The sequence below is a fragment of the Lactuca virosa genome, chromosome 8 (assembly GCF_052849685.1).
Source record: "Lactuca virosa cultivar CGN04683 chromosome 8, Lactuca_virosa_CGN04683_v6, whole genome shotgun sequence".
NCBI lineage: Eukaryota > Viridiplantae > Streptophyta > Magnoliopsida > Asterales > Asteraceae > Lactuca > Lactuca virosa.
Genome location: NC_136433.1, coordinates 40,189,408 through 40,204,177, shown reverse-complemented (window position 1 = coordinate 40,204,177; position 14,770 = coordinate 40,189,408). Strand labels below are relative to the sequence as shown.

The window sequence follows — 14,770 nt, the reverse complement described above, 5'->3', positions numbered from 1 at the left end:
ACTATCACATACAGAGTCTTCAGCATGACTGGACCGCCTTTCCAGGCCTTCAGCCTATCTGGACCACTCTCAGAACCTTCAGCATGTCTGGACCGCCCTCATGGGCCTTCAGCCTATCTGGACCGTTCCCCGAGCCTTCGGCCTGACTAGTACGCCTACCGGCCTTCAGTCTATCCGGACCGCTTAAAGACTGTCGCACATCACCCTGATCCATTCTTCCCGGGAATCTCTCCCATGCAGTCTGTTCTAGCCCTCTTGGGGTTCCGAACTCCAGTTCCATTCCCGGAATCCTTTCCATGGCCTAAACCCAGGCCTCACATCGACCAACTACCTTAACTGAAATCATGGTCTGTTCCCTGCCCCACTTGTCTATCACTTGCTCTAATCATGCCACACTCTCGGCTAACAACACTGATAAATCTAAACAGCTAACCAACCCTAGATACTTGTTGTTTTACCGGAGAATTTTCCAATTCTCCCCACTTAGTGCACTGATTACTAACCACCGATGCCCAAAACCGGCATAGCTCAATCGCCCTTACTCTATATATTCCCTCTTATCCATGAACTGACTCCCTCGGGAGTGAGTAACCTCCACCGAATGACCCTTGCGCCATTGTACACCCGAACTCTAAGGAAGTTCGAATCCCAACTGAACACTTCTTGCATCGCAGTCGCTATTCCTAGCAACAAGATCATATACCTTATCTTTTGTCCAAGAGTCCTCCTGAACGCTAACTACAACTCCTAACTACTAAGATCCTCAATCATACTACGAAACATGCGGAACAAGGCAGACAGATTTACAATACCACATAATCAACAGATAACAAGATATCAAAATGGAAACATACCCGCAGCTGCATCTGGCTCTGTCCTGACCTCCTCTGCCGTTAGCTGGAATGCGCATCCCTAAGCCCTCGGAGGCTCCGCTCCACCCTGACCTCCACCCGTAATCCTCAAAGTGGTCGGCGCTGGAGCCTGCACCGGTCTTGTAACAAGCTGTGGACAGTTGGACCTCAAGTGTCCAACCTGATGGCAGTGATAACAAATCCTCATATCCTGTACCGGGGCTGACTGTCGGCAATCCCTCGCATAATGCCCCTCCCTTCCGCACTTGCGGCACGTACCACCGGACCTACAAATTACGGCATGACCCTTCCCACACTTCTCACAAGTGTGGCTGCTCTGACCTCCAACCCCTAGAGTCAACGGTTTTGAACCGTTTCGGCGCCGGCTGCGACTGCACCGGGGCCTGCCTCTGCTCTCGCAACTGCAACTCCATCTCCAATTCACGCCGCCGAGCGGCCTCCTGTAACTCCAGCAAAGTCTCGCACCTCTGCGTAGACACAAACTGCCTGATATCCCTCTTAAGCATACTCAGATATCGGGACATCTGAGCCTGCTCCGAAGCAAACTCCGGGCAAAACATCACCCTCTCAGTAAACATCCTGGTGACCTCCGTCGTCGACTCTGAATCCTGCTTCAGCTCCAGAAACTCTTGAGCCAACCTCTCTCTCTCAACCCGTGGAACATAACGGGTACTGAACATTTCCCGGAACTGATCCCACGTAACCGCAGCCCGCTGCGCGTCAGAATAAGATCCCGTAGTCAACCTCCACCAATCCTTCGCTCCGAGCCTCAAAAGGTTCAGAGCACAACTCACCCTCTGATCCGCAGGGCATGAACACGTGAAGAAGCAACCCTCCACGTCTGACAACCATCTCATCGCAACGATCGGATCCTGAACTCCATCAAAAGTAGGGGGCTTCGTATTATCGAAGTCCCGATACTGAAAACCTCGACCGGTTCCTCCCCCTGCCGCTGCTACAGCCGCTGTAGCTGCCGTGGCATCCGTCTCCGCAAGCGCTGCATAGCGCTCATCAAAGTACTCAACCATGGCGGTCTTGATCGACCCAAACATCTCCGGCAACTCAGCCCGGAACATAGCAACAACCTCATCATGCAGGATCTCACGAATCCTGGCATCCAACTCGTCCGTACTCATCTGACCGATGACATCGGGTGGCACTGCTCCATCCTGACCACCCCCTCCTGATCCCGATCCCGAACCGGATCCTGCCCTGAAACGTCTCGTAATCGCCATACTGCAATACACCAACAAGACCCTTAGACACATCACATATCCACCAGGGGAACTATTTCATAACCGATACCCTAGAGAGTTGTGACTTCCTTGATACGCGTATGGGTCCTGTGCTTTCAGTAGTACGGGCCCATACTACCTTCCACACCTACCCATATTTGTCTCAAGTGTCACCACAACACTCTAACCATATATATACACACCCGCTCAAACCTCACTCCTAGAGGGAAAGCTGCATATCTCATATAAGGATAACCCTAGGCTAATAGGCATCATATAATCAGGCAATTCTATCATGCAAATTCCTGAAGATCCTTAGCCTATCACTAGCATGCTGTTCTAACATATCACATAATTAAATAGCTTGTATGGTATTTTGGGGTCTACTTACTGGCTCTGGCTGATCGTACCCTCTGCATCCTCCTTTACTTATCTCGAAAACCTTTTGAAAACCATTTTGAAAATCCCTCCTTGATTTGAGACTGGATTCACACAAATGTTCCTCCAATTCACTCAAACCAAGGCTCTGATACCAACTTGTAACACCCATAAAAATTGAGTCAAATTAAAACATCTTCATTCATTCAAAAACCATTAACTTCATACATCTCGTTTTCAAAATGGTTTATTATCAGAGTATCCCCCGGAACCATATCATAAAAATCGTAAAACATGAGGAGCGGTACGATCACGCCTTCGCCTTGCCACGATCTCCTGAAGTACCTGAAACATAACACTACAACTGTAAGCCCGAAAGCTTAGTGAGTTACCCCCAAAAATACCAACCACACATAACATACTCATATCATATCACAAATGGAACAGCCACGCATATCGGGTCTGCTGTGTGACTGGTCCGCCCGCACCGGGCCTTCAGTCCACCTGGTCCACCCTCCGAGTCTAGCCATGTACATCGAGTCTACGGTGTGATTGGTCCGCCCGCACCGGGCCTTCAATCCACCTGATCCACTCTCTAAGTCTACAGTATGACTGTTCCGCCCACATCGGGCCTTCAGTCGGCCTGGTCCACTCTCCAAGCCTCGGCACGTCTGGTCCGCCCTCTCGGGGCCTTCAGCCTATTCGGACCGCTCGCTGGGCCTTCAGAATGTCCGGTCCGCCCTGAGTATGTTGGCCTACAGCACTAAGCAGGACCCGCCTCAACCCAACCCCCGTCAAACAACCATGTGCACATAAAACAAATAATCACATAACAATCCTCAACCAGACAACAGTCTAACATATCACATAGCATATCAACATCCTAACCAGGATTCCGACCTAACTGGTCACTAGCATAACATTACCCTATATCCCGGGTACCGACCTTAACCAGGTCACTAACATAACACCATCCTAAATACCAGGATGCAGATCTAACAAAACAATCACATAACAATCAATACCCGGATTTCCATCCGTTAAAGGGCCGGCCTTGGTGCCGTAGACCCTGTCGATATAGTGAGGATAACTCACCTTGCGACTGCCGAAATACTGCTGGTACCCTTCTGGCTGCTATCTGACAATCCCCGCACTGCTGCTCCTCTAGCTCCCCGAACTATCAACGCCACAATAACACTTAGCCCAAAACAATATCCTTCTAAGGGTAAATTGACCATTTTACCCTTAACCCAATCTGGTCCATAACTAAGGCCCAACACCATAATATGAAGGGCCCAACACTAGGTAAGCTTCTCAAGCCCACTAGTGACCCACTAATGGCCCAATTTGCTACATTGGGCCCAATCCCTTAATGGGCCTCACCCTAAGCCCAAAATATATTCCTTGGTCCATATAATATGATTTCTGATGGCCCACTAAGGCCCAAATACCCAAACATGCCCCAAACCACGGCCCAAAAACTCACGATCCATACAGACAGAGTACGCGGGGCGTACCCCCATGTACGCTAAGCGTACAGGCAGAATGGTGAGTACGCTGGGCGTACATCACTTTACGCGGGGGGTAAACTCGCTGAACTAAAAGTCCTCATAAGTTCTTAATGACTTAAGCTCTTAAGCCCAAACTTCAGATCCATCGACCAAACATGCCTAGGATCCATAAAGTCTCAAACTTTATCACTTGGGACGTCCATAAAGCTCTTAACTCAAGGTCTTAATCCATTAAGACCCACCTACATCATACATGAGACAACCAAAGCCATTGGGACCTCATTTTTCTCACTCAAGACCTCTCCTAAGGTCTGAAAGGACAGCTAATCTCAACCAACTCACATCATGCATCACTTTGGGGTTTTAGGACAAGAAATGATGTCAAAACTTCATAACACCAAGATCTACACAAAATAGATGACAAGCAAGAGACTTTATACCTCAAAAGGGCTCCAGAAGATGATGCCTTCCCAGATCTACGAGCTCCAGCCACCCAACTCTTTCCTTGGCAACTTCCTCTTTTCCTCTTCCAAGCTTAAACCACCAAGATGAGCTTTCCAAGGCCAAGATCTCTAAAAATGGAGGTTGGAACGTTCTAGGGTTTCTTCTGATGTTAGGGAGGCTGATAGGGGGGCTAGTGTTGAAGCCATTATGTTCTATATATAGTGGCTCACCCTCAAATTAGGGTTTAAAGACTCTGGACGTACGCTGGGCGTACATCTTGTACGCAGGGCGTACGCCCCCAACACCCGCGTTCATTTATCCACTCTACGCTGGGCGTAACCTAGCTTACGCTGGGCGTACCCAGCCAATTACACACATGCACTCCATGCATGCCTAGGACCCCTTTGCCAGATATTTCATTTAGGGACCATTGTTCACACTATCTTCAAAGTGTCATAACTCCTTTATTCTAAGTCCGCTTCCGACGAACTTTATATCCACGAAAAGGTGGCGAGAAGCCCTATGCTTCTAGCAACACACCCCTACCCGAAACCTTCTCGAATAAAACCCATTGCCCATAAAAGACCGAAACGCCCTTACTCTTGATCTCGGAAGTTCATAAATAAGTACTTTTCGAACGGGGCGTTACACATAAGTAGCTTCAAGCAAGCTGTAAATTTTTTTTTTACCACTTTTAACTTTGGTTCTTGGTCTATTTTTCAAGAAGAAGTCAAACAACATCAAAAAGCTCCAAAAGTTTCCATTTTGGTCATTGTTTAAGGGATTTATAGAAATTTGGGTTCCTATTCAAGTATAATGAATATATTTCCCTTTTTAATAAATATTTACCATTTTTATTTTTATTCTTTGATATTATTATATTTCTATAAGGTAAAAGGTCACCAGGTGTTCATGTTGTCCCATCAAAATAAATTTATGTTTTAGGTGTTAGAAAAAAAAATTAAGTATTTAGAGGGAAATCTAATTTATTGATGCTTGTTTGGAAATACATCATTAACTAATAAAGTTGATTAAGAAATAAAGGAACACTAATACATTAAAACATTGATTTTATATAAATGACCTTTTTACCCCTATGAGATGCGAAACAGAAACTGGAATATTTACCTCTCCAACAGTATCTGTATTATCTAATGCAAAACCCATGGCTTTCTAAATCCAGATCCTTTCTAATGCCAGGGACTTAGGGCATGAAGCATGTCGTCATATTCATCTCTTGGTGCATCAGTTTGTGTTTGTTCGGTCTCTACACACTACAAAGAAGAATCAGATCAAAAAAATTATATTATTCTTCTTGCTTTTGGTTGCCATATATCACTTCTTATTTATAAATCTTTATTTTTATGCACAAGTAACAAAACAAGGATGATACGTGTAGATGAATAATGTGTGCATGATTTACAATTGAAGTATTTAAGACACGTTTCAACATTTATTACCTGCCACAACCACATAGTTATTCCAAAACCTTGATAAAACGTACAGTTTATTTATAAACCCACACATAGCTACAAATTTATTTGTTATTTTGATTTAGGAATGCATAAATCAACCCATCCACATAGTTATTCCAAAATGTTGATTGTTTGATGTATTTCTTTCAATTTGGTTTTCTTTACTTGAAAAGTCAGTTTGATGTTCAATTTTTTAGCTTCACATGTTTTTGTATGAAGGTCGCATGCTTTAAGTGGCTCCCAAAACCTTGATTGACATTATCTAGTTTAAAAATGTTTTTGATGTATCAAGATGCATACCTTGAAGGACCATATATTGACTGTTTTATAAGATGAGGAGCTGAAAAGAAAACTCCATACAAAACTAAAACAGATGAGCTCATTCTTTTTTTTTTTAAATTGTAATTTTAATTCATAAACAACATAAAAGCTACATTAAATAGTAAATAATGTGAATTTACAAACACATACCTCCAATAGCTGCTCCAAAGATACAATCAAGATGACCTTAAAATCAATGCATTTGAAGAAATTGTCACAAACACCCTCAATGATACCACTCTATAACCCACAATCGGCCACTTCTAACACCTGAACCCAACGACAAATTAAAATTTCCAACAAAATTTGAAATAAAACATTCATTGGATCTATAACTCAAACTTTATGTAAAAAAAATTCTTTAAATTTTTGCAAGATAAATTGTTGAACCCTTACTCACTATGAAGCTGAAATAACACTTACAAAAAAAAAAAAAAAACGATCGCTCAAAACCGCATGGTAAATAGGGATCTTTGAAAAAAAGTTGCAGGTCAATTTCAGAACTCACAAGTTCGTTTTTTTACCATTTTTTGTTGTTTCTCAACCACAAAATCAACCAAATGTTTCCCCGATTTGAATAAGCTATTATCAGCAACAGTATCAATATCAATTTTAATTTCATCCAATATTATTGCATTCCCATTTGAACTATCCTCTTTTCCACAGTTTTTTATTCCATCTTATAGTTGTATTGTGTGAAGAGGTTGGGGTTGTATCAGATTATGATTTATTAGCATTGGATTCTATATCAGGTAATCATATTACCACATTTTTTGTTCCATCATATTACTTCTATATCATTCAATAAGCCAATTCTAAATATAAATGTGGAAGATTGTTCCTGATCGATTTATCATTCAATTTATATATCCTAATCAAATTATTAGTCAATTAGAATCAAGTTAAAGACACATACATACATAAGTCAATTAAATAAACTCAAAGCAATAATAATAATAATAAAAAAGACAACACAGGAATATAGGGAATGAAATAAAAGAATCAATAAGAGAAAAAAATTGAAGCTTAGGGTTATGCCACTCGCTGACCTTCAACCTCGATATCAAGTAGAGTTGAATATATATTATGTTAACAATATTGATGGTCGTTAGGAATATGAAAACTAAGAATTAAGAGTGATTACCGTAGAGAGGATGTGACCGATTGTTGAATCAACGGGAGGGTCGATGATGATTTCCACCTAATCTCACTGAATGATGAATAAGAAGAAGAAGAGTGCATAACAAACTTTACATGTGAGAATCACAGCGTCTTGAAGACTTCTCGTCTTCAATTAGTGTTTTGAGAGATAAATGGAGCGAGAAAGGATTTTGAGAGATAGTAGGAGGAGGAGTGTGCTATAATATCAAGAAGAGAATTATTTGGAATTGAGAAATATCGAGAGAAATCAGGCACTTGCAGAGAATACGGGTGGACGAATCAAGTTTCCATTTTAATGGGATTTTAATTGAGTTTGAATTTTTTTGGTAGATCACGTTCCTGATTTTATGCATTGTGAGTTGAAATGATCAAAAGGGCAATTTCGGAATATCACTTAGACATTTTGAGCGGGAAAAATAACTTGGGGGAGGCTGAGAAATTGACACGTGGCAATTTGGTACTTATTTATTAGATTAGGGGATTACACCGAATTGGAAGCCATAAATGGCCCTGTTTAAGTTGGATGGTCTTCTTTATGATCTAATCTTTTATCCGGTAACTTTGTAACCAGTTTTAAACCAAGCCTGTGATCTTAATTCTTACAGATCATGTTTAAAAACCCAATTAATATACACTATACGTAAAGTTTCTGAAAGAAAAGAAAAAAATAGTGGCAAACAAAGCGTCAGTTAGGGGCTTTGGAGTACTATTGGAGGAAAATAAAGGTTAGCCATGTTTAATTTGGGGAATCTCAGTTCTTTGTCTTGGTAACCACCAATTATATTTGCACCAAGTATAAACGCAATTATCATTGCATTTAATACAAATGCATTGGATTTAACGGGTGTGACCTTTGATTTCCTGCTTTAACGATCGACGAGCTGCTCCCATTTAACGCGAAAATGGCATCAACACAACACTTTGCGACTATGGAGAACCTTCCAAGCGACGTTTTATCAGACATATTCATCAGATTATTGGGCAAACAGCTTGCTCAAATGAGGTCTGTTTGTAAATCTTGGAATGCTCTCTTATCTCAATCCTCTTTTATAAAATCCCACCTCCATCGTTCTGTCCATAACAATCATGAATTTCTCTTGTTCTATGAGAAGTGTGAAGCATTACACTTAGACTCTGAACCATTTACAGCACACCCATCTACATCTCCCCATGTGGAATTACCTGATTTTATCAAACTCCCAGCTAGTCTCCAGTCTAGAGGCGCCAATGTTATTGGGTCCGTTAATGGCTTAATCTGTTTGTATTACGGATTACGTAATCGTTTTGTTGTTCACATTTGGAACCCTTCCATATCTGCTGTGTCAACTCTCCCCCCATATTCTATGCCTTCCATTTGTGATGATCCGATCCGTATCCTTTTCCGGTTTGGTTTTGATCCCAAAAGTGATGACTACAAAGTTGTTAAGCTTGCAAGCTTTCTTCAACCACCCAGCTTCATGGACCCGATAGTGGCAGCCATACTAGGTACTAATTTTTTTGTAGTTAAAGAGTGGTTGCAAGTTGAAGTTTATAGCATGCGAAAAGGTTCATGGAAAGTAATCACTCAAAGATTTCCATCACACATCACAGGGATTACAAGAACAGATGAAGTTTGTGTAGATGGACATGATGGCCATCTTCATTGGCTTTGTTATGTTGATGAGAGCAAGGCACAAACAATAGTGGCATTTGATTTGGGTTTTGAGACATTCTGTGAAATTCCTGTTCCAGATTTTGTACGGGATTTCAGCTTGTATAAACGCTTTAATGCTTTAGGAGTTTTGGGTGGAAAGCTTTGTGTGATGTCATGTGTTGAAGATGGTGAATGTGAGGTGTGGGTGATGGATGAGTATGGGGTGGCTGACTCATGGGTGAAAAACCATGTCTTTTCACACTTTAGGGGTAATATTGATCCATATGGATTCACATTACACAACGAGTTTCTTTTTGATGCTTACAAAAATTATCTAGGTTTGTATATATGATCCAAATGCAGCAAAGGTTAAAATCTTCAAGATTACTGGTTATAAATTTTTTGGTGTAGCTAAAGTTGTTGATTATGTGGACAGCCTTGTTTGGGTAGCACCTGGTGAATGTGACACCAGATCATCTCTCGATTGCATATCTGAAAAGAGGCATCAGCTAGTAGAATGGTGAATGCTCAAAAGGGATTCAAAAGAAAAGACATGATCAGCTTTTGTTTATTTTTCTTTTATTAGAACTACTTTGCATGATCATGTTATGTTTCTTAACTAGATTTATGTCAGGATTCATTCTTTAGTGCATTACATCTAGATTCTCTTTTGTCAGCATGATGAGTTTGACATGGTGGTTCAAATTAAGTTTTTGCTGTTTTGTATCCATATAGCTTTACCTTCTTTTGTTCATTACATTCTGATTCTCTTCTTTTTGGTTTTTGTGAAATTGTCCATTGGAGAGTTGGATGCAAGGGCATCAGAGTCTTTTTCCAGAAATTTCCATTAGCACATGACAAGATCTTTCTGGTAGTCATACTTATAGTACATGCTAGTGTTGGAATCTCAAGTCTTTCCAAATCTTTAGATTAGCACAAAACAAGCTCTCTTATAAGGCAACCGCTGCTTTTTATTTTGAATTGCAAAGCTGATAGTCATGCAACGCACCATGGTCAAATCTATAAATGAAGAATCATAAAAGGGCCTCAAGCAAATATCAAATCCACTTTGCACTCAAACTGAAACATAATAGAATTTCACCTAGTGCACAAGAATTGAAAAACACACAAACAAAGTATTTTTCCAACTCATTGAGTAAAATTCACGCAAAACAAAAGCCAGCCAATGATTGAATGAACCAAATATCACAGGAAGTAGTGGAACCATAGTAAATTGTAAAACCCGGTGGAACCTTTCCCTAGAAAACAAAAGCTCACTTCAACCCTGTACAATTTAAACAATACCAAAAAACTCACACCAAGTTTAAACATTTGGAGACATGTAATGTATACAAAATGTATGATTTTCAAGAAACTTTGGTTAGAATATGTAGTGCAAATTCAACTCAATGTGCATGGCTAGACGATGATGGTCATAAAAATCGATGTATAATTGAGAGATGAATGAAAACCATCAAAAACACCACCTATGTATATGATTATAAGATGAATGGTGTCATCAACATACAAGATAAGACCTATACATGTAGTGAATGTGAATACTCTGGTATACCATGTGGTCACATGATAACAATATTGAAATCATCAAAGATTTACACATTGTCACAAATTGGTTAACTTTTTTCACAACAGAGTTGTATCCAGCTACATACACAAACTTTGTGTATTCCGTTCCAATTCTCTCGGAACGGGAAACGCCAGATCAAGTGATCGTAGTTAAACCATTGATACGCCCTCCATATTCTTGATATGAAGTAACAGATTCACAGCAACAAAACACTCAACAATACCAGAAAATTAGGATAGAATTCTCATTCATTCGAGAGGAAGGGACTCTACAAAAGAAGAATAAAGTTCTTTACAAATCAATTCTTAGCTACTGACTCTCTAAAACAAAAGGACTATATATACTACCACTAGAGACGAGGCAAAAGGGAATAACAGCCAACATAATCAGGTGTTGTTCCCACTAACAAAACAGCCAATAACAGCCATAATTGGCTGTAGACTCACTAATAGGAAAATAAATAGATAAAAGACAGAAATACCCCTATGCTATAAACCAGTAAAGTTGGGGCTTATCAACCATGCCAAGTTGAACGACAATGAAACCATGATCGCGTTAGTCAAAATATCTTATGTTTGATTAAAATAACTCGTAGAATTGTAATTTTTATCAAATCAAATTGTTATTTAGTGTTAACAAAGTCAACATTGTCGTGTTATTCATTTAAAATTGTATCATACCTCAAATATCATACTATTTATTTGATTAATAAATAAGATCGATGGAAGGGATAGGTTAAACACATAACCAAATTACATCACCTAACCACACAACCACCTTCATGACCATGAGATTAGATTTAAGGCAAAAAGGTACGATGGTAAAAAAAAAATAACAATAAACTAAATCAGACGCTACAACATATCCATTTTCTAATTTTGCTTCAATTCATGTTCATAAATGAACATATGTTAATATTACATAAACTTCATACTTACAGCTCATGAAAATAGTATAGATTTACATTAATATACATAATTCATACATGGGAAGATAGAGAAAATTCATACAATAATACGAATCCGTGTTCATATATGAACATATGTCATATCTGAACATAAGTTCATATCTAAAATAAGCATACAGAAAGGTGGATGATGAAATTCATTTATGAAGATATCAACGAATCATGAAATCAAAACATATTCCACTAAGTTCATATTTACATTAACATAAATATATGTTCATATTTGAACTTATATTCATAAGTGAACATATGTTCATATTCATCAACTTACATAACCACTGGCTAGGGTTGACTCAAGACAAACGATCTTTAATGGCTCCATTCCGTTAGCAATTGGAAGAAATACCTATAATTAAAATCAAAATCATATTCCCATCAAGATCATATTTTCATTAACATAAATATATGTTAATATATGAACATATGTTCATAAATGAACATAAGTTCATATTCTTTATATTTATAGAACCACCGGCTAGGTTGACTCAAGACAATCGAACTTCAAATAATTTATGCACCAGATCATATTTACATTAACATAAACATATGCTAATATATAAACATATGTTCATATATGTACACACACACATTCATAAATGAACATATATTCCCATCATTTAAGAAAGGTATCTCATTGTATATTTATTGATAAAGAAAATTTAAGGGTGGTAATATAATGGAGTTTACCTGAAGTGGAAAAGGACAATAATGCACAACAATGAAAGCCCTTGACTGAGGTGAAAGATAGAAAATTACAACAATGTTACCAATTCAATTCATCACTTGATGTATAATGGCTAATGGGAGTTACTTCTAAGATAGATGAGGAAGTGTTACCTGCATGCTAAGCAATCTGAGAGTGGTGTTTTTACTGGACCTGTATGAAGAGTTTCTTTAACAAGTTTTGTTTTTGCCAACTTCTGTTCAAGGAAAAGCACTTGGTGAATAACAATAGTCATATATGTAATACAACCTACTGCTTGTCTGTTCTTATGGTTGCTGAAATCACAAGCTAAAACTGTTGGTGTGCGTTAATATAAGAGATGGAAAAAATTACCTGTAACATTTCTATAATTAAAATCAGCAAGTCCTTTTCCTATAGAATTCTGCTAATAATAGGGGGAGACATCTGTTCCTCTAGCAAGGAATCCAAGTCTTGTGAAATCATATGCCATTTCAGCATAATCTTCATTTGCAGCATGGACAACATCATCGATTAAAACTTGTTTGTTTTGCTGAACAAAAACAAACAAAACCAAATTCATACTAAGAAACACTAACAAAAGTAGATTAAGGTAAATGGTCTTCTAAGTTAAATTTGTTACACAGGACAAGAGAGAAAGAATCCTTGAAATGTTAAAAACAGAGTAGAACATCACTTTTAGGGCCTTATAATTTGAAATTACCCAAACTAGGGAAGAGAAAGGAACAAAGCAGAAATTGAATTACCTCCAATTGAAGAACAACATCGGTTTGATCTTCAGATTTTAAACCGTCAGTTACAAAAATCAACGAATTTCAGATGAATAAGAAGGAAATGAGACAGATCATGAAGAACATTAACAATGCAACAAAAGTGTTGGATTTCAATCGAGTGGTCGATGATGGAAGCTAGTGAAGAGAGAGATGATATTTAAGATATTTTCTCTAGGGTTTCGGAGGTTGAGATTATGGATTTAGAAACGCCGACAAGGAACAATTCGCCACCGGTAGTGGAGTAGAACACCGACCTCAAACGATGGCGTCATCGATTTGGCCTCCAGTTTTCCTGATTTGGCCTCCGATTTGGCCGAATGCATAATAGGAATGTAGGTGAGATGCCGATTGAATCATTTTCTCCTCCATTTGTTTGATAGTTCCTTCCAGTTGTCCGATTTAGCCTTTGATTCCACCAATTTTAACTTTTCAGATGGCATAGGAGACGAAACATTCCTCCATGACCTATCCGATGAAGAAGCAGCTAAAGTATTTGAAAGCTGAAATTGCAACCCAGAGCTAAGTCGGCCTTCGTGTGGGGTAGAGAAGAGAGGTCGTGATGGTTGTGGCTGAGGAGAATTGTGAAGACATGGGCAACTTAAAGGGCGGTGTTATAATCAAGAGAACACTTGTTAAGAAGAGAGAGATAGAGAGAATTTGTGTTATAACAAGCGGTGTTATAATAAGAGGAGGGGTGGATAGAGAGAGAATTTGTGCAGCTAATAAAATATCACGTTTCATCTAGTCGTTTCATCTAGTCATGGTGAGACAAGCCTAATACACACCAGCCCAACAGATGACCACCAAAGGCCCAAACGCACCATCCGGAAGCTGCTCGATTCTTGGACTGATGACATGCAAAAGAAGAGGTCAAAAGTGGTTTAAGTCATTCCCACTTTTTAGTATTAGTGGCTAGTTTATAGCTCACGTGAGTAGTTAGCATAAGGTCCATGACCAATTTCAATTCCTAGTTTTCAGTTAGTAGTTTGCATATTTAAATTCAATGTAATTTCCATTTGAAGGTATGAAAAAAAACAACGAAAATTGCTCCACTTCTTGATCTGAATTCTGGGAGATTTGCCTTCTCAAAACGGCATACATCAATTTGGTGCTTTCATCATGCCTCCTAAAGCTGAAAACAAACCCGACGAACCCCTTACTACCAATGAACAACTTGCCGCCCTGATCCACCTTACCACCGCCACCAACCATCGCCTTGATACACTGACCACCAACATGAACACTCTCATAACCCTCTTCACCAATCAGGCTCAAAACCAACCCCCACAGCCATTACAGCCACAACACCACCAACCTCGACCCCCCAAAATCTCTCTCCCCAATTTCGATGGCTCCAACCCGTTAGACTGGATCTTCCAAGCTAACAATTATTTTGATTACTATAACATGCCAAATAATCAAAGACTTCCCTTGGCTGTGTTTTACTTTACCGGTGAAGCCCTCAGTTGGTACAAACATCTAGCAAGCAATCAATTACTCACCACCTGGTCGGACTTTTGTCGCGCTCTGGAACTCCGTTTTGGTCCGTCCTCCTATGAGAACCACCAAGCGAACCTGTTTAAACTAAAGCAAACCTCCATTGTGGCAGCCTACCAAGCCGAATTTGAAAAGCTCAGCAATCGAGTGGATGGCTTAACCCCCGAGGCCATTCGAAACTGTTTCATCTCCGGGCTTCGCCAGGATATTCA

At 39.6% G+C, this 14,770-nt stretch overlaps 1 protein-coding gene and 1 long non-coding RNA gene across 2 annotated transcripts; one reads left to right on the top strand and one right to left on the bottom strand.

Moving 5' to 3' along the window:
• The first annotated feature begins 8,280 nt into the window (after positions 1-8,280).
• On the top strand, positions 8,281-9,706 carry LOC145134303 (F-box protein CPR1-like). Its single transcript, XM_079069168.1, has one exon. It carries the CDS (start codon positions 8,300-8,302, stop codon positions 9,380-9,382), a length of 1,083 nt encoding a protein of 360 aa, XP_078925294.1. The 5' UTR covers positions 8,281-8,299; the 3' UTR covers positions 9,383-9,706.
• Positions 9,707-11,699: 1,993 nt separating this feature from the next.
• Positions 11,700-13,762, bottom strand: LOC145128805 (uncharacterized). Its single transcript, XR_013717105.1, has 5 exons — positions 13,035-13,762; positions 12,643-12,820; positions 12,423-12,505; positions 12,273-12,317; positions 11,700-11,931 (listed from the first exon to the last, which is right to left on the bottom strand). It is a non-coding gene; the product is annotated as an uncharacterized LOC145128805 (long non-coding RNA).
• Positions 13,763-14,770: the final 1,008 nt, after the last annotated feature.

Bases quoted from the DNA above. Each gene is read 5' to 3' on its own strand.
- LOC145134303 (XM_079069168.1), top strand. From the start codon at position 8,300: ATGGCATCAACACAACACTTTGCGACTATGGAGAACCTTCCAAGCGAC.